The 23,503-nt window shown below is 41.3% G+C and overlaps 1 protein-coding gene across 1 annotated transcript in view; it reads left to right on the top strand.

The window, feature by feature from the left end:
- The window catches only part of COL19A1 (collagen type XIX alpha 1 chain), a 1,445,738-nt gene that overhangs the window by 334,634 nt on the left and 1,087,601 nt on the right, over positions 1-23,503 (top strand). Inside the window, exon 7 of the mRNA XM_073569423.1 lies at positions 11,478-11,558. Coding sequence (XP_073425524.1) covers positions 11,478-11,558 — 81 coding nt within the window. The remainder of the gene's footprint in view (positions 1-11,477; positions 11,559-23,503) is intronic.

Here is a 23,503-nt window from a genome sequence, read left to right as displayed (position 1 = left end):
CTGGGCTGATCGGGGGTCTGTGCGGGCTCTGTGAGCACAGACCTCCGATCAGCCCGGCAAAGCCCGCACAGACCCCCGATCAGCCCGGCAGAGCCCACACAGACCCCCGATCAGCCCGGCAGAGCCCACACAGACCCCCGCACACACATATGACGCTGCGCGGCCAGCCAATCACAGTAATGCCACAACAAAGAAGGCGATGGCTTTACTGTGATTGGCTGACACATGCCGGGCGGGAGATCCGAATATTGCGAGGCGAGTAGTGAAATTTACTCGCTAGGATTCGAGTACCGCGAGTACCGCATTACTCGCCGAGTACCAAATCCTAACGAGTGTACTCGCTCATCCCTACTTACCAGTACAGCACAGTTTGTACGATGGAGTTGTTTTCCATCTCCAGAATCACTGGGTAAGACCCTATCTTTTTTAGAATGAAAGCTCTTATTGACATTAGGGTCCTCTCTCTCTTTTTTCTGTAGTTTGTGAGCTCTTATGATCAGCCAGGTCCTCTCCCTATCTGTCCTGTAGCATGTAAGCTTTTATCGACTGCAGAGTCCTCTCTATCTTTCTTCTGTAGTGTGTGAGCTCTTATGATCAGCCGGCTCCTCTCTCTCTCTAATGTAGCATGCAAGCTCTTATTGACAGCAGAGTCCTCTCTCTCTATCTCTTTCTTCTGTAGTGTGTGAGCTTTTATGATCAGCTGGATCCCCTCTCTCTCTGTCCTGTAGCATGTAAGCTTCTATCGACAGCAGAGTCCTCTCTCTCTTTCTTCTGTAGTGTGTGAGCTTTTATGATCAGTGGGTCCTCTCTCTCGTAGAGTGTAAGCTCTTATCGACAGCAGAGTCCTCTCTCTCTCTTTCTTCTGTAGTGTGTGAGCTCTTATGAGCAACGGGGACCTCTCTCTCTCTGTCCTGTAGAGTGTAAGCTTTTATGGACAGCAAGGTCCTCTCTCTCTCTCTTCTGTAGTGTGTGAGCTTTTATTATCAGCCGGGGTCTCTCTCTCTGTCCTGTAGCATGTAATCTCTTATTGACAGCAGAGTCCACTCTCTTTCTTCTGTAGTGTGTGAGCTCTTATGATCAGTGGGGTCCTCTCTCTGTGCTGTAGAGTGTAAGCTCTTTTGGACAGCAGGATCCTCTCTCTCTCATCCGTAGTGTGTGACCTCTTATGATAAGCAGGGTCATTTCACTCTCTCCTATAAAGTGTTAGCTTTTATGGTCAGCGTGGTTCTCACTATCCTCTCCCCATGTGTATTTTCAGAGCAATTACAAGCTTTCCAAAATTGAGATTCACACATATTTGAATTTCAAATGATCCACTCATCTCTAAATATAAGGAGATATCTCTTTGGTAAATGATGACATATAGTGATGTGGCTATTTTGGAGGTGCCTGCTGTTATTATTGGTGGAAAGTTGGACACTTTTGTGTTTTGTAAGTGGAAAGTAAGGGGTATTGTTGTGCATAATTTTGGGAGAGAATATACTGTAAATTGGCTGTAAAGGCTAGGTTTACTGTAGTTTTGCTACAGTAGTTGCTTATACTCAGATTGTGTACTGTCTTTAGGGACATAAAGAAATCTTGTTTCTGCTATTCTTTTTGAATACCATTGTTTTTATTGCATCTTAACAGGACTCATTGCCCCAAATTTCAGATATGTCCAAGGCTTGTGTTTTTCCACTCTCATGAGGCAAACATACTTTGGTTCTTTTTAGTATGGAAATCTTTAAAATAAATATTTTCCCTATTATTCAACATTTATTTATAAAATTGTGTCATAAATGTAAGAAAAAATAGTTTTTCTATTTTATATATTTCCTTTTCATAGTTTTACTGTACAACAGAATCTTTCCAACCGATAATAACCAAGACAACACTGCTATGATTGCCTTTTCCATATCATTCTTGGTTATTTTTAATTCAAACACCCAACAATTGAGTGCACTTCATATGATAGAATAAAGCACGTATATCTCTACTCTGGGCCATATTTGCCACCAGGCACTTGAGGGCACATGCCTAGGGCGCCAGGATGCAAGGGGGCGGCACCTGAGCAACGTTTCTTTCTTTTTAGTCCGGCAGGCTGCAGGGGCTTACCAAGTTATTTTAAGGGTGGGAATTTTGATATGCGGGCGCACAGCAGGGGAGGGGGATCACTAATCAGCTCCCTGCCTAAACAGAGGAAATTACATCTGAATGGTACAGGAGCTGCGATGGCATCACAATCATGTGACTCAAAGGGGAGGAGCCACAGACTTTTGCAGGCTGGAAGCTGCAGGAGAAGCTGAAGGAGATGGGGAAACTCGTGAGAAGTAATGAGGGAACAGGATACATGGGGAGTGCAGGGTGTATGTGATAGTGGTATTCAGGTTCTGTGGGCTATGGGTTGTAGACTGACAGAGGGATGTGTGGCGTTACATGCTGTGGGAAATAGTGGGGTCCAGACTGTGACAGAAAAGTGCAGTGAGAATAAGATAGAGAGGTGCAAGTAGGTATATGGTGCATGAGATAGAGGGGTGCAGGGTGTGTGAGATAGAGGGGTGCAGGGTGTGTGCAGTTCTAGCCACCAACAGTTGATTGATGGGAGAGGCAGGCATTGAACCCCCACTGATCAGACATTGATGACCTATCCCCCCTAGGACAGGGGCTGTCCTAAGGATAGGTCATCAATGTTAAAGTAGTGGCCTCTTTAAACAATTTTATAATTTATTTCACTCAATGGACGAACATTTTGCTTGTGCATTGTGTGAATGACAGTCTATTATGTGTAAATACATTCGGTGGCTCTGTCGGGCTTAGATCTGAACCCCCACAAAACAGCGTTCAGTGATATGCGCTAATGAGGTCATTGATGCAGAGTCAGCATGTGCTCTGTCATGCATCATTTTTGGCTGTATATGCCTAGTTCAGGCACATGGCAAGGATGATCAAGGATGCATCTGTCTCCAAATTTTGCAGCAGGACAAAGATCCCAAACATATAGCCAATACCATTAAAGGGGCAGTCCAGACTTTTTGATTCTTAGTGATAAACTTGAATAAAAATGTGACCTTCCAAGGGTTTTGTATTGGCTGGAAGTGAGCGCCTCTTCAGTGAAACAAAATGGGAGAAAAAAAATGTAAGCAACCTGGATGACTAATGAGAAAAATATCAGTCGGCTTCTCTCAGATTGTAACGCACGGATGTGTTAATCTAGGATCAGATTGTCGGCCGAGCACGTTGATATAAGCGTATTTGGCTGACCTTAGTTTTATGTGTATGGGTACATTAACTACTACTTAATGGTAATGGGCACTTTCCGGCATCTTTCACTCGTCTGTGTTTAAACATGTACTTGTAAAATGGTTTTGGTGTCATCAGTGTGCAGTCCATGTGTCATCAGTGTATCTACGGTCTGTGTGTCATCAGTGTACGGTCCGTGTGTCATCAGTGTACTTTGGGTCCGTGTATCATCAGTGTACGGTACGTGCATCATCAGTGTACGGTCTGTATGTCATCAGTGTATAGTCCTTGTGTCTTCAGAGTACAGTCCGTATGTCAGTGTACAGTCCGTGTGTCATCAGTGTACGGTCCATGTGTCATCAGAGTACAGTCTGTATGTCATCAGTGTTCAGTCCGTGCGTCATCAGTGTACAGTCCGTGTATCATCAGTGTATGGTCTGTGTGTTCATTTTTATCATCAGTCATAGTCAGTGGTTTTCACAGATTGATAAATAAATGATGAAGCCTCTGCTGTACTTTGCAATGTTAACCACAGGCAGCACACGGATGGCGGACAGACTGTATACTAATACAACCCGTGTGATATGTTTTTTTTCTGGACCCATAGACTTGTATTAGCACTTTTCATATGTTGTACTCTAAAAAAAACGGACAAATCTCCGTAAGTTTTGCACAGGCACACAGTCCGTGAAAAATCACGGATATGTGGATTGCGTCATAGACTATAATGGTTACCTGTAGTTGTGAAAAATACGATAGAATTTGTACGTGTAACACTGACGGCTGCATGAGACTGTTGTGTGACTATCCAATAGGGGGAGTAACCACTTACAGTGCCTAGGGCAGCATGAATGCCAAATAAGGCTCTGTCTCTACTGTTGCATTGGATGTAATCGTACACATACATCTTAGCAAATATGCAATGCAAGTGCCATTTTATGAAGATTGAGATTAAAGACAAAACATACCAGGACAATTGTATAGAGCCGTATGATATATGCACACTACATCTCCTTAATGTGAAGAGCTTAGAGTCACATACAGCCTGCTTGACATTATGCTGAGGCATAAACTGTCTCTTAGCCATTGATTATGACTGCAGTTCTTGAGTCAACATTGACGGCATTGAATATTCATCTCCCAACTCACCTACTATAACTGTTACCGATAAAATATAAGCCAGGAGCATCCTATCCGATGTAAAAAGAGGACTCGCACATATTATTTGTTGCTTTTCACATATTATTTATAACACAGACATGAGCAATAATAAGCAACAGGGCAATAAATTACGCGATAAGCCTTCCCAGCTCTGTAAGTGAATGAATGCTTAGATATATGCCTTATAATGTTTCAAAGCCACATTAAATTTCTCTTGACTCCAGAAGCAGTATATCCTGGATTTCAGGCTGGGAGCTTGAAGCGCATTTATTAAAGCCTTAAAGAGGGTAAAATAATTGCATTAAGTCAATAGAAATGTCACTTAGAGTAAAAACAAAATCAATATACAGTATTGTTGCACCACTGTGTATTTTCCTGAGGGACCCACTCAAGATAAAATGAAACGAATATGTCTGTTTTTTGGCTTTAAGGCCACTCAAATGTGAGGTGAACATATAGGAAAAGACATAGAAATTAGAACACCAATCAAAACTGATATATTGTGTCATGCCCAGTGCAGGTCCTGATGAGGCGATGCATGGCACAAGGATTCTCTTCTGTGGTTTTCTTTTTTAATCCTTGTGTCATACATCGACCCTGAGGTCCGGCTCTGGGCATGACACAAAGGGTAGGTTTCTCCCAGAGTATTTCTTTAACAAGTCTATGTATCCTGCAGTTCTTCAGTTTAAGAGATATAAACCATGTATAGAATAGTTTTTCTTATAATGTACAACAATGTTCCTTAACCTGTGGCTCCCCAGATGTTGGAAAACGACTACTTTTATTACACACTATAGGCTTTTGGCTGCCCTGATTAACACTATATTGCATCTTTGGAAAATCATTCAAAAGACTGGAACCTATAGAAATTTTTAAGTGTTTCATTCCTGTGGAGCTTTATTTTCTACAGTAGTGCATCTGAGCTAGGGATGAACAAGCACAAAAATGCTCGGATGCTCGTAACTCGAAATAAGCAATTCCTAATGCTTGGATACACGTTTCAAGTAACAAGTATATTGGTAGTCATTGGGAAATCATTTTTCTGACAGACCCTAAAAGGAGGTCTAGGGGGTAGTGAAAATGTTGAAATGGATGAAAAAGTGCTGAATGAAAGGAGAACGGCTTGGGGAAGACCCCCTAGAAGCCTTTCTGACTCCCAGATTGCTGCTGAGAACAATCAAACAGAAATTGGAGTTTACAGGGAAAAAAATGTTAAGACACATTCTTTCCTGTATAATGACTTGTATATAAGGCAACATTTAAAAAGGATTTTTCAAAAATATTTAAGCAAACTAAAATTGAAATAATTTTTATTAAAAAAAATTTGGAATTTGATGGTAATTTATGAAGGAAGCAAGAACTGCCAAAATTAGATGGAAGAGGGGCTCATATATACCATGTATTAGACATAAAGGAGGGTGTCATACACATTCTATTCAAATTGTCATGTACTGATACTCCTACACTCATAAAGGCTATGCATTAAGTGCAAAGCCTGCCAAATATTACAAACAGGGTCATCCATACACCTTGAAGACACCAACTGTAGTACCTCATTCAAATATTGTGAACAAAGTGTAGTTGTGGTACTTCTACATTTATAAAGGCTCTGTATACAGTGCAAAGCCTGCTACACCCTTCAAGGCACCAACTGTAGAGGCACATTGAAATATCAAGAAAGTGTGGTTTTGGTACTCATACACTCATAAAGGCTTTGCAAACTTTACAAAGCCAGGAAAAAATGATAAGGAGGGTCATATATACACCTTTAAGTCAACAACTGGAGGGCCTCATTCAACTAATGAACATTAAAACACTTTATGTGCTGCTGTCATCTGGTGGTGTGGAAAAGTGTGAGTTAATCCAGGCTTTGTTCATTTTTTTCATTTTTGTCAGAGTGAGCCTGTCAACATTATCGATTGAAAGGCAAAAGCGCCTGTCTGTTACGACTTCCCCCGGAGGCACTAAAAACCCGCTCAGACAAGAAGCTAGCAGCGGGGCAGCACAGCACCTCTAAGCCATTGAGAGACAGCTCTTACTAGAGGTCCAACTTTGAGACCCAATAGTTGAAGGTTGCAGAGGAATTAGTGAGTACGCTGGTTTGGTCAGCCAGGTATTGCTTGACCATCTTTAAAAACTTTTCCCTCTATGTCAAAAATATCTAGTCATCAGGTCCTGGACACTGGGATGGTGTCATTAAATTGGCCCAGGATTTTGATAGCATAACCCTGCCACTGTTATGTATCTCCCTCGCCTCTCCTCCTTCTTTGGGAAAGGAAGCTTGCCCCCTGCAGCTGGCGTCGTCGGAGGGGAATTTTTTCAACATATTTTCCACATTGGCTTCCCGGTATAGCACAATTTCAGAAGACCCCTCCGCCTCAAGAAGGAGAGATGCAAAGTTCTCCTTGTAGAGTGGGTCTAGCAGGATGAACAAACAGTATTCTTTTTTGGCCAAGATAAATATAACGCTGGGGTCACCGGAAAGGCAGCGGTACATAAAGTCGGCCATATGTGCTGTACTCCCTAAAGTCAACACTTCCCTGTCTCCAACATGATGATGACAACCCATCTTCTCCTCTCTACCTCCTCATTCTCCTCCTCAACCCATGCATGTAGAGAAGATGGAACAAAGCTTGTGTGGGTATTAGCCTCTGTTACATTAGCAAACAGCCCCTGTTTCTCCTCTTCCTCAGCCTCCACCTCCTCATTGTTACCCAAACCACGCTGAGCAGATGAAATGAGGCTGGACTGAGTAGTATCTCCCTGTCTCATGTCTTCCTCCATCTCCTTAATGTCTTGGAGAACTGTACAAATGTCAGCTATCCATGACCACCCTTCAGTTGTTATGTGCGGAGGCTGACCAGAATAGCGGTGGCATGTTGGAACTAGCCACTGCTGCTCACACAGCCTTGCCAGCATGTGCACTGTGGAATTCCAGCCCATGGTCATGTCGCACACCAGTCAGTGAGCTTGCACTTGCATGCACTGCTGTAGCAGTGGTACAATGGTGCTAGCTATAACCAACTTGCGGAAATGGGTGCTGACACTGTGTACCTTGAGCTGAAGCTCTGGAAAATCTGGTTAGGTTTTCATAATCTGCTTTACTTCTAAGTTGAGCACTTGTGTCAAGCATGGTACATGTGTGAGCTTGCCAAGCTACACATCAGCCACAAGGTTATGACCATTATCAAACACATCCATGCCTGGTTGAAGTTTCAGCGGCAAAAGCCACATATCTGTTATTCCTGTAACTAACTCTACCACAGTGTTTGGTTTGTTTCCTAGAGAAATTAGCTTCAGCAGAGCCTTTTGCTGCTTTGCTTAGTCATTGCTGCTGAGCTGCCAGCATCTGACTGATGTGGACGACGTGCTCTGAGAAAACATATTGTAGATAGAAGATGAGGAAGAGCAGGAGGGAATGCAGGAAATGATGTAGGAGGTGGAGGAATCCCTGATAGAAATAGGGCCAACAATCCTTGGCATTGGGAGCACATGCGCTGTGCCAGGATGGGAGTGGACCCCAGCCTCCACAATTTTCACCCAGTGTGCAGTCAGGGAAATGTAGCATTCCTGGCCATAAACATTTTTTCACTTGTCGGTCATTATTTGGACTATCCCAGTAAGTGCGTTGGCAAGGGTACAGGTGATGTACAGTGACATGTGCTGGTACGAGTTGGGAATGCAACACAAGAAGAAAAAGTACCGGCTGGTGACCAAGTGCCGCAGGACGGCTGCCACCATAAGTGGTCAGAAATCCTCCTTATCAACAAGCCTTCCACAGCAAGCTGCCTAGAAATGTGCTTGTTTAGCGTTTGGGCCTGTGGGTGGGTGGCTGGAAATTTTCTCTTTCATCCCAAGGTCTAGGGTAAGAGTCAGCTGAATGCATTGCTGGGACAAAGATTTGGAAGTGCCTGATGATCATGCATCAGAATGTGCAAGGACAGGTACAGGCCAGGAGGCATCTGTGCCAGTGTCATATACAGGGAATTGGGAAGCACCTAGTCGAGGAGAAGAGACAGTGTTGTCATCCACTGACACCAATCGTGGACCCAGGCGTTCGGCCCACCAAGTCGGATGCTTAGATGACACTTGCCTGATCATGATGGTGGAAGTTAGGCTCTTAGTGATCAATACCCTGATGATCTTGGCATGGCACATGTTGCAATTGACCATTTGTTTTGTCTCAGAACTCTCTTTAAAAAAGTCCCAGACTGAGGAACACCTAACTGTCATGGTTTGAACAGGGTTCTTGCCCTGCACTCACAGGGTTAAGTGTTCGTGGCCTCTTTCTGAATCTGGGAGGGGTATTTATACTCACTCTTTACCAGGGTTCTCTGTCAGCTATACTGTTGTTCTGGTGTGTCTGACCCCTGGTGTGCGTGTATTCTGCGTTGCTTGTTTGCTTCCCGTGTATGACCCGGCCTGTTCCCTCACTCTGTACTCCGTCTCTCGCTTTGGTACTACTGTCTTCTCCGGTTCTGACCTCCTGGCTTGGCTATCGTTACTCCGTTACAGTTTGTCCCTATTGTACCATCTATTGCCCGTTCTGGTTTTCTGACCTATTGCTACGTCCTGACTATCCTTTCTGTCTTAACCCCGTGGTACTGTATTGCTATCTGGTGCTTTGACCCTGGCTTCGTCTGGTTTCTGTCTCTGTCTATGCCCCTTGGTAACATTGTCCCGTAGTTACCTTTCTAGGAGTTTTCCTGCAGCTCCTTGATCTGTGGAGCTTAGGCAACGCCCCCAGCAGTCATGTGCTTCAGGTCCTGATACTCTGAAGCACGCATCATCACCGCTGCTGCCCTGCTCCACAGGTATCTTTGAGTACTGTCTTTGTACTCTGGACACCCGCACTGGCTCAGTGAGCAAGTGCAGTGCGGTGTTCCTGACACTAACTATTTGAAGGAGAAATTCCTGAGAGTCGGTGCTCTACAGAATAGTTGCCCGACTTTTCTCTTTGGTCATCCCACTGCATCTTCTTGCATGTTTAAGTGCTGCCAATCCCTCCCACTCAGTGCTGCTGACTTAGCTCTGAATGTCAGCTTCCCAGGTTATTATAAGGTGCTAGAGAGATAAAAGCGCAATTAGGGTCTTATCCGGTGATAAGTCCAAGATTGCTACGACATTACAGTGATTGGCAGGCAATACCCACTTGTTTATTGGCTGTGTATCAGGTGCCACATATGCGGGGTGGGGATTCGAGTTTCAAATCTGGGCTCCAGCTAATGCTCACTGAGTGCAGAGCTTATCTGAGCACCCAGATACTCGAGTGAAATCAGAGTATCACAAAGCACATTCCCTCTTCCCTAATCTGAGTCTAATCTTCAGAGAACTTTTGGGTATGGTCACATGTAACAGAAAAAATCTGACCCAGATTTTGTCACAGATCCAGAAGTGAAGCCACATGCATTACTTGTGGATTTTGGAGTGGATTTGCTATGGTTGATCTAAATAATCAAAAATCGGCAGCACACCTCAATTTTCCGAAGTGCTTGGATGAGATTTTTAAATTCATTCATTTTGCTGCTATTGTAATCTATATTGGATTTTCTGTCCCCAGATCCAGAAGGAAAATCAGTAGAAAATACACTATCTGTGAACAAGCCCTCTAACTTACTTATATGAGCATGGAGATGAAGAATCAAAGCTGATGAACCCATTATATATTACTTATTTTATATATGCGAAATATCGAAACCAAGAAGACAAATAACGTATTCTGATTTAAATACGCACTCCTATAAAAGTTTCACTGTGTACCAAAAATTGCTCAGTTACCCAGCTAATTCTTTTCTTTTTCGTTAGGTTTATGAAAGCATGTGATAAAAATCTAACTAGCTGAATCCTTTTAAGCTCTATGTAGAACCTAAAGTCTATTTCCCTACATGAGACACCATTAGAACTACAATTCTACATCACTGCAAAGTCCCTAGCAGCCCATCTCCACCTCCCCTTCAACTACTGACCCAGCTTCTCCGCTCTCCCCCCTGTCAACGACTTTGCAGTGATGTGGAATTGTATTTCTAATGATGACTTATGCAGGGAAAAAAGACTTCCTATTTCTACATAGAGATTAGAAGAATTCAGCTAGTCTGATTTTAATCACGTGATGCCATACACCTAATTGAAAAGAAAAGCTTTAATTGGGTAGAAAGACAAAATGAGCAATTGTATGTACACAGTGCCATATAATATGATGACTGCAAAATATTAAGAGGATAACAACATTGATGGGAGGAGTGCTTATTTAATAAGGGTATCATGGCTTGGCACTTACTAATATCGTCTTGTAGATGCAACTGAATTCCAATATTGAAAATCAAATGCATATGGAGCTAGAAGCCAAGGATAAGAAAACCACAGTGACCTCATTGAAATAATTCACAGAATCCAATATAGAGCTGGGGCGGAGGTGTCTCATGGCATAGCTAGATCACTTTATCAAGTGTTTACCAAAAACAGGAAGAAAAGTATGTCCTTGCTGAAGAAACAGAATGCAGAGCTTATACATTCTGTTATGCCTATTAAAGGCTCAGGCAAGAGCCTATGACACAGGGATTTAAAGTGCATCAAAAAGGAATCTTTATGTCCCTCAAGCCCTGCACTGGGATAATAGTGATTTCATAGTGTTCATTCACTTTACAACTACTTTTTAGCCACCAGTCAATAGATAATTGACATTTTTGAAATGAATACTAAGCACAGTTGGAAGGAAAATACAATAGCAATGCAAATGATCAAATATAATTGCATAAATAAATTATCGCAATGCACCTTATTTAGAAGGACTGTAATCTACATACGTAGTAACCTGTAATTATTATTTATGTTACCAAATACCATGCATTGTTTAAGGAACAGATACAAATGAAGAATTATGAAAATGATTGTAGAGTGGCACTGAGAAATATTTTCCTTCATGTAAACAGATGGGCTCTGATAATCACAAAATAATATGGTTACACAGTTCTGTCCAAGTCATAAAGATCTAAACCACATTTTATGGATTCTTTGGATATTTTCATGTGCAATTAGATCTGCATTCTTTTCTGTAGTTGGATGGATGTTTGATTTCCATTTATTATTTTCTATCGTAGATTGAACTCCAACGAATAACAATTTACTGCAGTCCAAAACAGGCGGCTCAAGAAAACTGCTGTGAGGTATCTGACGGAATGGTAAGATTAGTTTCTGCAAATGTATGTTGTCATTTCAGTATAAACCATATGTCATATTGTGTACCTGTACGTGATCCAATCTGTAGTAAAAAAGCGTTGAGAACTAACAATTTTCAAAAGAGGAGAACTTGCACTGTGGTTAAGATAAACAGTTCTATCTATTTGAAAATCAAGGCATGAAGTGAAAAAAGAAATCTGTAATCAGTAAGTGCACTTGGCCGTATTTTATATTTTACCAGGGTCACCCAAAAAAATGCACCTTTAAAGGGAATCTGTCACCCTTTTTTTCCCCTCTTAGCTGCCGGCATTGACATCGGGGGCTTATCTACAGCATTCTGTAATGCTGTAGATAAGCCTTCGATGTAACCTGAAAGAGAAGAAAAACACGTCATATTATACTCACGGAGGTGGGCGGTCCGGTCCGATGGGTGTCCTGAAATGGCTCCGTCGCAGGCGCACAGCTCTGCCCTGTTGAGGGCAGAGCAGAATTCTGCAGTGCGCAGGCGCCAGACCTCTTCCGACGTCTGCGCACTGCAGGACTCTGCTATGCCCTCAACAGGGCAGAGCAGTGCGCCTGCGCCAGAGCCATTACAGGACGGGAGAAGATGATGTCATCGCATGAAGAAGGGAGGTGCCGGACGGGACGGCGACACCCATCGGACCAGACTGCCCACCTCCGTGAGTATAATATATCGTGTTTTTCTTCTCTTTCAGGTTACATCGGAGGCTTATCTACAGCATTACAGAATGCTGTAGATAAGCCCCCGATGTCTATGCCGGCAGGTGAAAGGCCAAAAAAAGGGTGACAGATTCCCTTTAAGGCATCCTGGACTATAGTCACTCTGGAGATAATATAGAATTCTGTGCTTTGTGTTTCATTTATTTACAGTAAGTGGACCATGTATCAGTGCCTACAAACTTCAAGTAATTCGTCTAAGGCTAGGGTCAGACGACCGTTTTCTCTTCATCAGCGAAAATTATCCTATAATGCTAATCAGACTCTGATCAGAGTTTGATTAGAGTTAGATCCCTTTTTCTCAGAAGTGGAGAGAAAGAAAAAAAAATAGTTTCTCTACCTTCTTCATTCAGACAGTCCATGAAAATTGGACCACACTCACATGTCATCCATATGTAGTCCGGTGTTTTCCGTTGACCCGTAGACTTGCATTGCCAATTTTGATCCAACTCCAGAGAAAAGTCGGACATGTCAATGATTTTTTTCTTAGACCACTTGGTACAGAGAGAAAGATCAGACATGTGCATATCCCCATAGAATACCACGAGTATGAAAGCTATCCATCCATACCACAAATAGCACTCATCCAATTAAAATGGTTGTGTGCATGAGCCCTAAGTCATACCTTTATATTGCTCTGTTGTCAGATGCCAAGCAACAAACAAGAGAAATATGTTTTATAATGTTAGACTATTATCAGATTACACTATGACTACTGAAAGTATTATGTATAAAAGTTTAAAGAGGACTCCAAAAAGAAGTATAATAAAGAAGTGGTTTATGGCTTCCAAAGCATGTGAGACATAGACGTAACATTTCAGCTCTTCTATAGGAGCCATTTTCAAGTTGCATGTACCAGTGTTGGTGAGGCAGATCTGGTGATCCCTGAATATTTTATGATTCTTGATTTTATGTATGATGATCTTACATGGCATTTTAAATTCTATTCATATCTCACAATTGTATAATGTTTATGATCTTTTAAGCATAATTGCTTTCTAATTTATCTAAATTGGTTAGAGGTATATATAAAGGCTCACTGACACTGGTACATTCAGCTTCAAAATGGCTACTGAAATGTTGCTATCTATGTGTCAGATGACTTTTCCCTTTCCACTGTACTTTTTTGGGATGACAGTTAACCTCGTGAATGCCTGCGCTGAATTTAGCACACTGTACTGTCTCCATTGACCTTGGCTTTTTGCATGATTAGAAAAAACAAAGGGAGCAACATGCATACAAAATTTGAATAGCATGACCTGCTATCCTAACATGATGGATAAATCCATATCTTAGTACTGTGATAAAAGTAATGACACACTAGTGCTCTAGGTAGACACAGAGGATCGTTGGTACCGACCTTTGCCATGTCAACAGTCCCCTAGCTACATTCTAGATCTGTGCTCTGCTGACAGATTAGCACAGTAACACTAACGAATTTGTATTCACATCTACAACCCTGTTCTATAACTGGAACAAGGCCAATTGTTAAAGCAGCTATTGTAAAGTATTTATGATTAAATTGTTCCTAATGTATGAAGAGTATGTAAAGGAAAAATCAAATTATTAAGTTAAGTTCATTTAGCTAGGGCACAGACTACTAACAACAGAAAGTGCACACAGTGCATTATAGAAAGTTACAAAGTAACATTCACAGTCATAACAAAAACTAAGTACACCCTCTTTGAATTATGTGATTATACTTATCAATACATAATTTAAAAAAACAAATCTGTTTTTAGACGTTCTTAAAATTTGGTAACTATAACAACAGCACAGGCTAAATTACACTATGTCATTATTTAACCATAACTAGACCAAAAAGCAGAATGTATGTGTTAAAATTAAGTCTACCCTTACAGTTAGCATAAGAATTTTGAGAAATTTAACAGGAGCAACTAATTAAATGCCATTAATAAATTGTCCATCAAAAAGTATAACCATCTCTATAAAAGCAGAAGTGGTTGCTGGTCTGGAGAATTCAGTTGTGTGTTAAAATAATGCCATGTAGGAAAGAACTCAGCAATGATATTAACCCCTTTCTGCCATGTGACATACTATCCCGTCCATGTGCCCTGGGACTTAATTCCCAGGGATGGCATAGTACGTCACAGCAATCAGCGGTGCTCACAGAGTGATTATCACAGCTGACACCCGACACTATGTGTCAGGGGCAGTCACAGACCGCCCCCAACATATCAACCCCTTGCACACCGCGATCAAACACAATCATGGTGTACCGGGGGTTAAAGGGAAGCAACGGCAGGGCTCCCTCCGTGCTTCCCTGAGCCCCCCACAGCAGTGAAATGTGCAGCGCTGCTGCGGAGGGCTCCTTCCCTGCAGGTCTCCGGATCCAAGATGGCAACGGGGACCTTCGGGGGGCCTGCAGGGAGCTGACTTCCTCACTGCCTGCAAAGCACAAGAATGAGGAAGTCTGCTTCTATGCCTGTGACAGATCGCTGATCTGTCACAGTGATCTGTGATGTGACAGATCAGCGATCTGTCACATGACAGTGATGTCCCCCCTGGGACAATGTAATAAAGTTAAAAAAAAAGTGTAAAAGTAATTTTAAAAAAATCGCTAAATAAATTTAAAAAAAATCCCTAATAAATCCATTTCTTGGAAATAAAAAAAACAAAAAAACAAAAGTACACATATTTGGAATCGCCGCATCCGTAATGACCTGCCCTATAAAATTGTCCCATTAGTTAACCCCTTTAGCGAACCCCTTAAAAAATGAAAATAAAAATCAAAGCAAAAAATAATGATTTATTATCATACCGCCGAACAAAAAGTGCAATAACGCGCGATCAAAAAGATGCATATAAGTATCCATGGTACCGATGAAAACGTCAGCTTGTCCCACAAAAAACAAGCCACCATACAGCATCATCAGAGAAAAAATAAAAAAGTTATAGCTCATAGAATAAAGCGATGCAAAAATAATTATTTTTTATATAAAATTGTTTTCATTGCATAAAAGCGCCAAAACATAAAAAAAAGACATAAATGAGGTATCGCTGTAACCGTACTGACGCGAAGAATAAAACCGCTTTATCAATTTTACCACAGGTGGAACGGTGTAAACGCACCCCCCAAAAGAAATTCATGAAATGCTGGTTTTTGTTCATTCTGCGTCTCAAAAATTGGAATAAAAAGCGATCAAAAGATGTCACGTGCCCGAAAATGGTACCAGTAAAAACGTCAACTCGTACCACAAAAAATAAGACCTCACATGACTCGGTGGATCAAAATACGGAAAAATTATACTGTAGCTCTCAATATGTAGTGATGCAAAAACTATTTTTACAATAAAAAGCATCTTTTAGCGTGTGACAGCTGCCAAACATAAAAACCGCCATAAATAGTAAATCAAACCCCCCTTTATCACCCCCATAGTTAGGGAAAAATAATAATATTAAAAAAAATTATTTATTTCCATTTTCCCATTAGGGTTAGGGCTAGGGCTAAGGTTAGGGCTAGGTTTAGGGTTAGGGCTAGGGCTAGAGTTAGGGCTGAGATTACAGTTAGGGGTGTGTTGAGGTTAGGGTTGGAGTTAGAATTGGGGGGTTTCAACTGTTTGGGCACATCAGGTGCTCTCCAAATGCAACATGGCTTCTGATCTCAATTCCAGCCAATTATGCGTTGAAAAAGTCAAATGGTCCTCCTTCCCTTCCAAGCTCTGCCATGCGCCCAAACAGTGTTTTACCCCCACATATGGGGTATCAGCCTACTCAGGACAAATTGGAAAACAACTTTTGGGGTCCAATTTCTCCTGTTACCCTTATGAAAATAAAAAATTGGGGGCAAAAATATCATTTTTGTGGAAAAAAAATGATTTTTTTATTTTCACGCCTGGGCGTTATAAACTTCTGTGAAGCACTTGGGGGTTCAAAGTGCTCACCACATATCTAGATAAGTTCTGTGGGGGGGTCTAGTTTCCAAAATAGGGTCACTTGTGGGGAGTTTCAATAGTTTAGGCACATCACAGGCTCTCCAAATGCACATGACACCCGCAGACCATTCCATCAAAGTCTGCATTCCAAAACGTCGCTACTTCCCTTCCGAGCCCCGACGTGTGCCCATACAGTAGTTTTCTCCCACATATGAGGTATCAACATACTCAGGACAAATTGGAAAACAACTTTTGGGGTCCAATTTCTCCTGGTATCCTTGGAAAAATGAAAAAATTGGGGACTAAAAGATCATGTTTGTGGAAAAAATACAATTTTTTTATTTTCACACCCGGGCGTTATAAACTTCTGTGAAGCACTGGGGGTTCAAAGTGCTCACCACACATCTAGATAAGTTCCTTAGGGGGTCTAGTTTCCAAAATGGGGTCACTTGTGGGGGGTTTCCACTGTTTAGGTACATCAGGGGCTCTCCAAAAGCAACATCACACCCGCAGACCATTCCATCAAAGTCTGCATTCCAAAACGTCACTACTTCCCTACTTCCCTTCCAAGCCCTGATGTGTGCCATACAGTAGTTTTCTCCCACATATGGGGTATCAGCGTACTCAGGACAAATTGGACAACAACTTTTGGGGTCCAATTTCTCCTGGTACCCTTGGGAAAATAAAAAAATTGGGGACTAAAAGATCATGCTTGTGGAAAAAATAAAAAAAATTTATTTTCACGCCCAGGCATTATAAACTTCTGTGAAGCACTGGGGGGGTCCAAAGTGCTCACCACACATCTAGATAAGTTCCTTGGGGCGTCTAGTTTCCAAAATGGTGTCATTAGTGGGGGGTTTCTACTGTTTTGGTACATCAGGGGCTTTCCAAACGCAACATGGTGTCCGATCTCAATTCCAGCCAAAAAAGTCAAATGGCGCTGCTTCCCTTCCGAGCTCTGCCATGCGCCCAAATAGTCATTTACACCCACTTATGGGGTATCAGCGTACTCAGGACAAATTGCACAATAACTTTTAGGGTCCTGTTACCCTTGGAAAAATAAGAATTGAGGGAGAAAAGATCATTTTTGTGGAAAAAATATGATTTTTTAATTGTACCGCTGTACATTATAAACTTCTGTGAAGCCCTTGGGGGTTCAAAGTTCTCACCACACATCTAGATAAGTTCCTTGGGGGGTCTAGTTTCCAAAATGGTGTTATTTGTGTGGGGTTTCTACTGTTTTGGTACATCAGGGGCTTTCCAAACGCGACATGGTATCTGATCTCAATTCCAGCCAAAAAAGTCAAATGGCGCTGCTTGTCTTCTGAGCCCTGCCATGCGCCCAAATAGTCATTTACACTCACAAATTGGGGTATCAGCATACTCAGGACAAATGGCACAATAACTTTTAGGGTCCTGTTACCCTTGGGAAAATAAAAATTGGGGGTGAAAAGATCATTTTTGTGGAAAAAATATTATTTTTTAATTGTACCGCTGTACGTTATAAACTTCTGTGAAGCCCTCGTGGGTTCAAAGTTCTCACCACACATCTAGATAAGTTCCTTGGGGGGTTTTAGATTCTAAAATGGGGTCACTTGTGGGGGGTTTCCACTGTTTACGTACATCAGGAGCTCTTCAAACGTGACATGGTGTCCGATCTGAATTCCAGCCAATTTTGCATTGAAAAAGTCAAACGGCACTCCTTCCCTTCTGAACTCTGCCATGCGCCGAAACAGTGGTTCCCCCCCACATATCAGGTATCAACGTACTCAGGACAAATTGCACAATAACTTTTGCAGTCCAATTTCTCCTGTTACCCTTGGTAAAATAAAAAAAATTGAACCTGAAGTATTTTTTTGTGAAAAAAAGTTAAATGTTCATTTTTTTTAAATATTCAAAAAATTCCTGTGAAGCACCTCAAGGGTTAATAAACTTCTTTAATGTGGTTTGAGCACCTTGAGAGGTACAGTTTTTAGAATGGTGTCACTTTTGGGTATTTTCTATCATATAGACCCCTCAAAGTGGCTTCAAATGTGATGTGGTCTGTAAAAATAAAATGGTGTTGCAAAAATGAGAAATCGCTGGTCAACTTTTAACCCTTATAACTTCCTAATGAAAAAAAATTTTGGTTCCAAAATTGTGCTGATATAAAGTAAACATGTGGGAAATGTTACTTATTAAGTTTTTGTGTGCCGTATCTCTGTGATTTAAGGGCATAAAAATTCAAAATTTTCAAAAATTTCACCAAATTTCCATTTTTTTCACAAATAAACGCAAGTTATTTGAATGAAATTTTACCACTAACATTAAGTACAATATGTCACGAGAAAACAGTGTCAGAATCACCAGGATCCATGGAAACTTTTCAGAGTTATTACCTCATAAAGGGACAGTGGTCAGAATTGTAAAAATTGGCCCGGTCATGAACGTGCAAACCACCCTTGAGGGTTAAGGGGTTAAAGAATTACTTGTTGGTGCCCATTAAATGTTTAAATTTATAAGGCCATTTCCCAATAATTTGGAGTCCATCATTCTGAAGTGAAAAAGATTATTTACATATTGGAAAACATTTGAGATAGCTGACAATCTTCCCAGGAATAAACATTCTAGCAAATGTACACCATAATCAGTCTATGCCATGCTTGGAAAAAAATAAGGAAATCTAAGAGCTACAGCTCAGACTCTAAAGGCTTCAGTTAGCATGTTAAATTTTAAAATTAATGACAGTACAATTGAAAAAAGTGAACAAATGTGGTTTGCTTGGAAGTATTGCAAGGAGATGACGTCTTGATTTTAAAATGAACATGGCAGCATGGGTGCTGAACAAGCCACAATACTTCTGGAACAATATCCTTAGGACAGATGAAATCAAAGTGGAGATGTTTGGCCATAATGCCTTGTGGCACAACATGGCGCAAACACCTCATATCAAGTGTTAAGCACGGCAGTAGATGAATGGTTTGAGCTAGTTTAGCAACCACAGGGACTAGCACCTTGCAGTCTTTGAGTCAACCATGAACTTATTTGTATATTAAAGTATACAAATAAATTCATGGTTACAATGGTACAAATATAAATTAGATGCAAGGTTATGTAATTAAAAATTTAAAGCTTGGACCACACTGGGTCATGCAATAGGACAAAATTCACAAGCATTCCATTTGCATCAGAATGGCTGGAAAAAAAAAGAGTCAAGATGTTGAAATGGCCTAGTCAAAGTCCAGACCTCAACCCTATTGAAATGCAGTGACAGAATCTTAGCAGAATATATGTGAAATAGAACACGTGATCAAAAAGGGGGACAGCATTGCTTTTGATAGTTGGAGCGGGTCTTGTGTGACAACCTATATGGTAATAAATAACTAAACAAACTGATACTATCATGTTAAACAGCTTGGAAAAAGGCCAGAGAAAATCAGAGACCTAGAACTACATAAAATATAATGCATGATTCAATATATGATGGAATATTAGCACTAATAAAAATGGGTGAATTAACGGTTTGCTTAAGACCTTAAAATATAAAAATATAAACATGAAAGAAATTATGCCACATAGAGTGCGGTGGGTAATTGTAGTATTATATTCTGATAACAATGTACACCTGTAAGGATGGGGCAAATTTTAGTGTGCACAAAGTAAATACTGCTCTTATTGATCCCCAGATATAGTCAATAATCAGTAGATGCTAAAAAGTTTCAGACTTGCAATTCCAAGTGAAAAACCCACTTTGATTAAATAAAGATAAAAGTCTTCCTAGGTATCAGGGGTTGATTCTTCATCATCCAAGGAAAAATAGGAGGCGTGAATGCATTTTCAGCACTCCTGTGTGCGTTAGTATCAAGGCGATGCAGCGTGACGCTGAGAATTTTGCTTGATAGTGATGAAACTAGGCCGGCCGGTAGCATCCCGGTTAACCACGAGGTCGAAGGAATCAAGGGTTTGTTATAGTTAGGTTGAGCACGGAGTCCTGCAGTGTCTAGGCCAAAGCCTACATGTTTTCGGGGGAAATCACAGTTGCCCTTTGTCAGGGTATACTGTCTAAGGGCTGCAGGAGTAATTTTAAAGCTGGTGATGCCATCTTCCCCCAAACCCCTTCACTAATTGCTGAAAAAAATGGTAGCACAGGAGGATTTCCTATTAAATGGGAAAAAGAGAATAGAATTAGTTGGTGAAGATATGAAGATAAATATGTATATAACTATTGTGTATGTGTGTGCAAATATAAAAATGAAATAAAAATAAATATATACAGTGGGTACGGAAAGTATTAAGACCCCTTTAATTTTTTCACTCTTTGTTTCATTGCAGTTATTTGGTAAATTCAAAAAAGTTTTTTTCTGCTCATTAATGTACACTCTGCACCCCCATCTTGACTGAAAAAAAACTGAAATGTAGAAAGTTTTGCAAATTTGTATAAACAAAGAAAATATGACATGGTCATAAGTATTCAGACCCTTTGCTCAGACAGTCATATTTAAATCACATGCTGTCCATTTCCATGTGATCTTCTTTGATAAGGTTGTACTCCATTGGAGTCCAGCTTTGTTTCATTAAACTGATAGGACTTGATTTGTAAAGGCACACACCTGTCTTTATAAGACCTCACAGCTCACAGTGCATGTCAGACCAAATGAGAATCAAGAGGTGAAAGCAACTGGCCAAGGAGCTCAGAGAATTGTAGCAAGGTACACATCTGGCCAAGGTTACAAAAGAATTTCTGTGGTGCTCAAGGTTCCTAAGAGCACAGTGGCCTCCATAATCCTTAAATGGAAGAAGTCTGGGAACTCCAGAAGTCTTCCTAGACCTGGCTGTCCAGCCAAACTGAACAATCGTGTGAGAAGAACCTTGGTGAGAGAGGTAAAGAAGAAACCCAAGACTCCAAGATCACTGTGGCTGAGCTCCACAGATGCAGTAGGGAGATGGGAGAAAGTTCCACAAAGTCAACTATCACTGCAGCCCTCCACCAGTCAGGCCTTTAAGGCAGAGTGGTCCAACGGAAGCCTCTCCTCAGTGCCAAACATATGAAAGCCCACATAGAGTTTGCTAAAGAACACATGAAGGACTCCCAGACTGTGAAATATAAGATTCTCTCATCTGATGAGATGAAGATAGAACTTTTTGGTGATAATTCTAAGCGGTATGTGTGGAGAAAACCAGGCACTGCTCATCACCTGCCCAATACAATCCCAACAATGAAACATGGTGGTGGCAGCATCATGCTATGGGGGTGTTTTTTAGCTGCAGGAACAGGACGACTGGTTGTAATTGAAGAAAACATGAATGCGGCCAAGTACAGAGATATCCTGTATGAAAACCTCTTCCAGAGTGCTCTGGACCTCAGACTTGGCCGATGGTTCACCTTCCAACAAGACAATGACCCTAAGCACACAGCTAAAATAGCAAAGGAGTGGCTTCAGAACAACTCTGTGACCATTCTTGACTGGCCCAGCCAGAGCCCTGACCTAAACCCAATTGAGCATCTCTGGAGTGACCATGAAAATTGCTGTCCACCAACGTTCACATCCAACCTGATGGAACTGGAGAGGATCTGCAAGAAAGAATGGCAGAGGGGATCCTCTGCCAGTATACATATAAAAAAAGGGGAAGAAGGTGGACCCAGGCAACTATAGGCCGGTAAGTCTGACTTCTATACCAGGAAAGATCTTTGAACAAATTATTAAGCAATATGTATGTAAGTACCTGGATAAGATTGAAGTGATTAAACAGAGTCAGGATGGGTTTGTAACTAATAAGTCATGTCAGACTAACTTAATTTCTTTCTATGACAGAATCACTGGGTGGATCAGGGAAATGCTGTAGATATAGTATATCTTAACTTCAGCAAAGCATTTGACAAAGTACAGTATCTCACACAATCCTTATTGAAAAAATGGCTATGTATGGGATGGACAAGGCAACTGTTAGGTGGATTCATAACTGGCTTAGTGATCGGACCCAAAGAGTGGTCATAAATGGCTGCACATCCAGTTGGAAGAATGTCTCAAGTGGGGTACTACAGGGATCTGTCCTGGGCCCTGTATTGTTCAACATCTTTATCAATGACTTAGATGAAAGAATTGAGGGTAAACTGATTCAATTTGCTGATGACACAAAGCTAGGATGGATAGCTAATACTAGAGAAGAGAGAGAGAGGATTCAAAAAGATATAAATAAACTAGAGCAGTGGGCAGCAACTAACAGAATGGTTTTTAACAGGGAAAAATGCAAAGTACTACATCTGGGCAATAAAAATGAAAAAAACATACACAGAATGGGAGGAATAGGGCAAAGCAACAGCACATGTGAAAAAGACTCGGGTATACTAATAGATCACAGACTGAATATGAGTCAACAGTGTGATGCAGCAGCAAAAAAGGCAAATGCAATTCTAGGAGGTATTAACAGAAGCATACAGTCTAGTTCACGTGAAGTCATTATTGCCCTCTACTCCTCCTTGGTCAGTCCTCATCTGGAATACTGTGTCCAGTTTTGGGTGCCACATTTTAAAATAGACATCAACAAACTGGAGCAAGTTCAGGAAAGAGTGACCAGAATGGTGACCAGTCTGCAAACCCTGTCTTGTGAGGAAAGGTTGCAGGATTTGGGTATGTTTAGCTTGCAGAAGAGAAGACTGAGAGGAGACTTAATAGCTGTCTACAAATATCTCAAGGGCTGTCACATTGTAGAAGGATCATCTTTATTCTCATTTGAACAAGGAAAGACTAGAAGCAATGGGATGAAACTGAATGGGAGGAGACACAGATTAGATCTTAGAAAAAACTTTTTGACAGTTAGAGTGATCAATGAGTGGAACAAGCTGCCACGGAAGGTGGTGAGTTCTCCTTCAATAGAAGTCTTCAAACAGAGGCTGGACAGACATCTGTCTGGGATGATTTAGCAAATCCTGCTTTGAGCAGGGGGTTGGACCAGATGGCCCAGGAGGTCCCTTCCAACTCTACGATTCTATGATTCTTGCTGTTTTATTTAAAAGCATAGAGTTCAATATCATTGTTAGGCCTTTTGAGACCAAAGAGATTGATTGGAAAATCCATTTGGATTCTGCTTTGGACATCTGGCCCGAAAAAGTCATCACCACCCCATTGTTTTGAGACAATTTTAATACCATAAAAATTGGGGCCTTTATGGGATACAAATTTTGTAAAAGAGCAGTTTACGTCTCTGCAAACGACTTTCAACTAATCTCTGTCCTAATCGGTACCTCCCACTCCCGGCTCCAATACTTCGCCCACGTTGCGCCAATCCTGTGGAATGCTCTACCCAAAGAAATTAGGACTATCCACAACTTGCAC

Source organism: Dendrobates tinctorius, unplaced genomic scaffold (genome assembly GCF_039654945.1).
Source record: "Dendrobates tinctorius isolate UK_male_01 unplaced genomic scaffold, ASM3965494v1 ptg000024l, whole genome shotgun sequence".
NCBI classification, from domain to species: Eukaryota; Metazoa; Chordata; class Amphibia; order Anura; family Dendrobatidae; genus Dendrobates; species Dendrobates tinctorius.
This window is presented reverse-complemented; position numbering and strand designations above follow the sequence as displayed.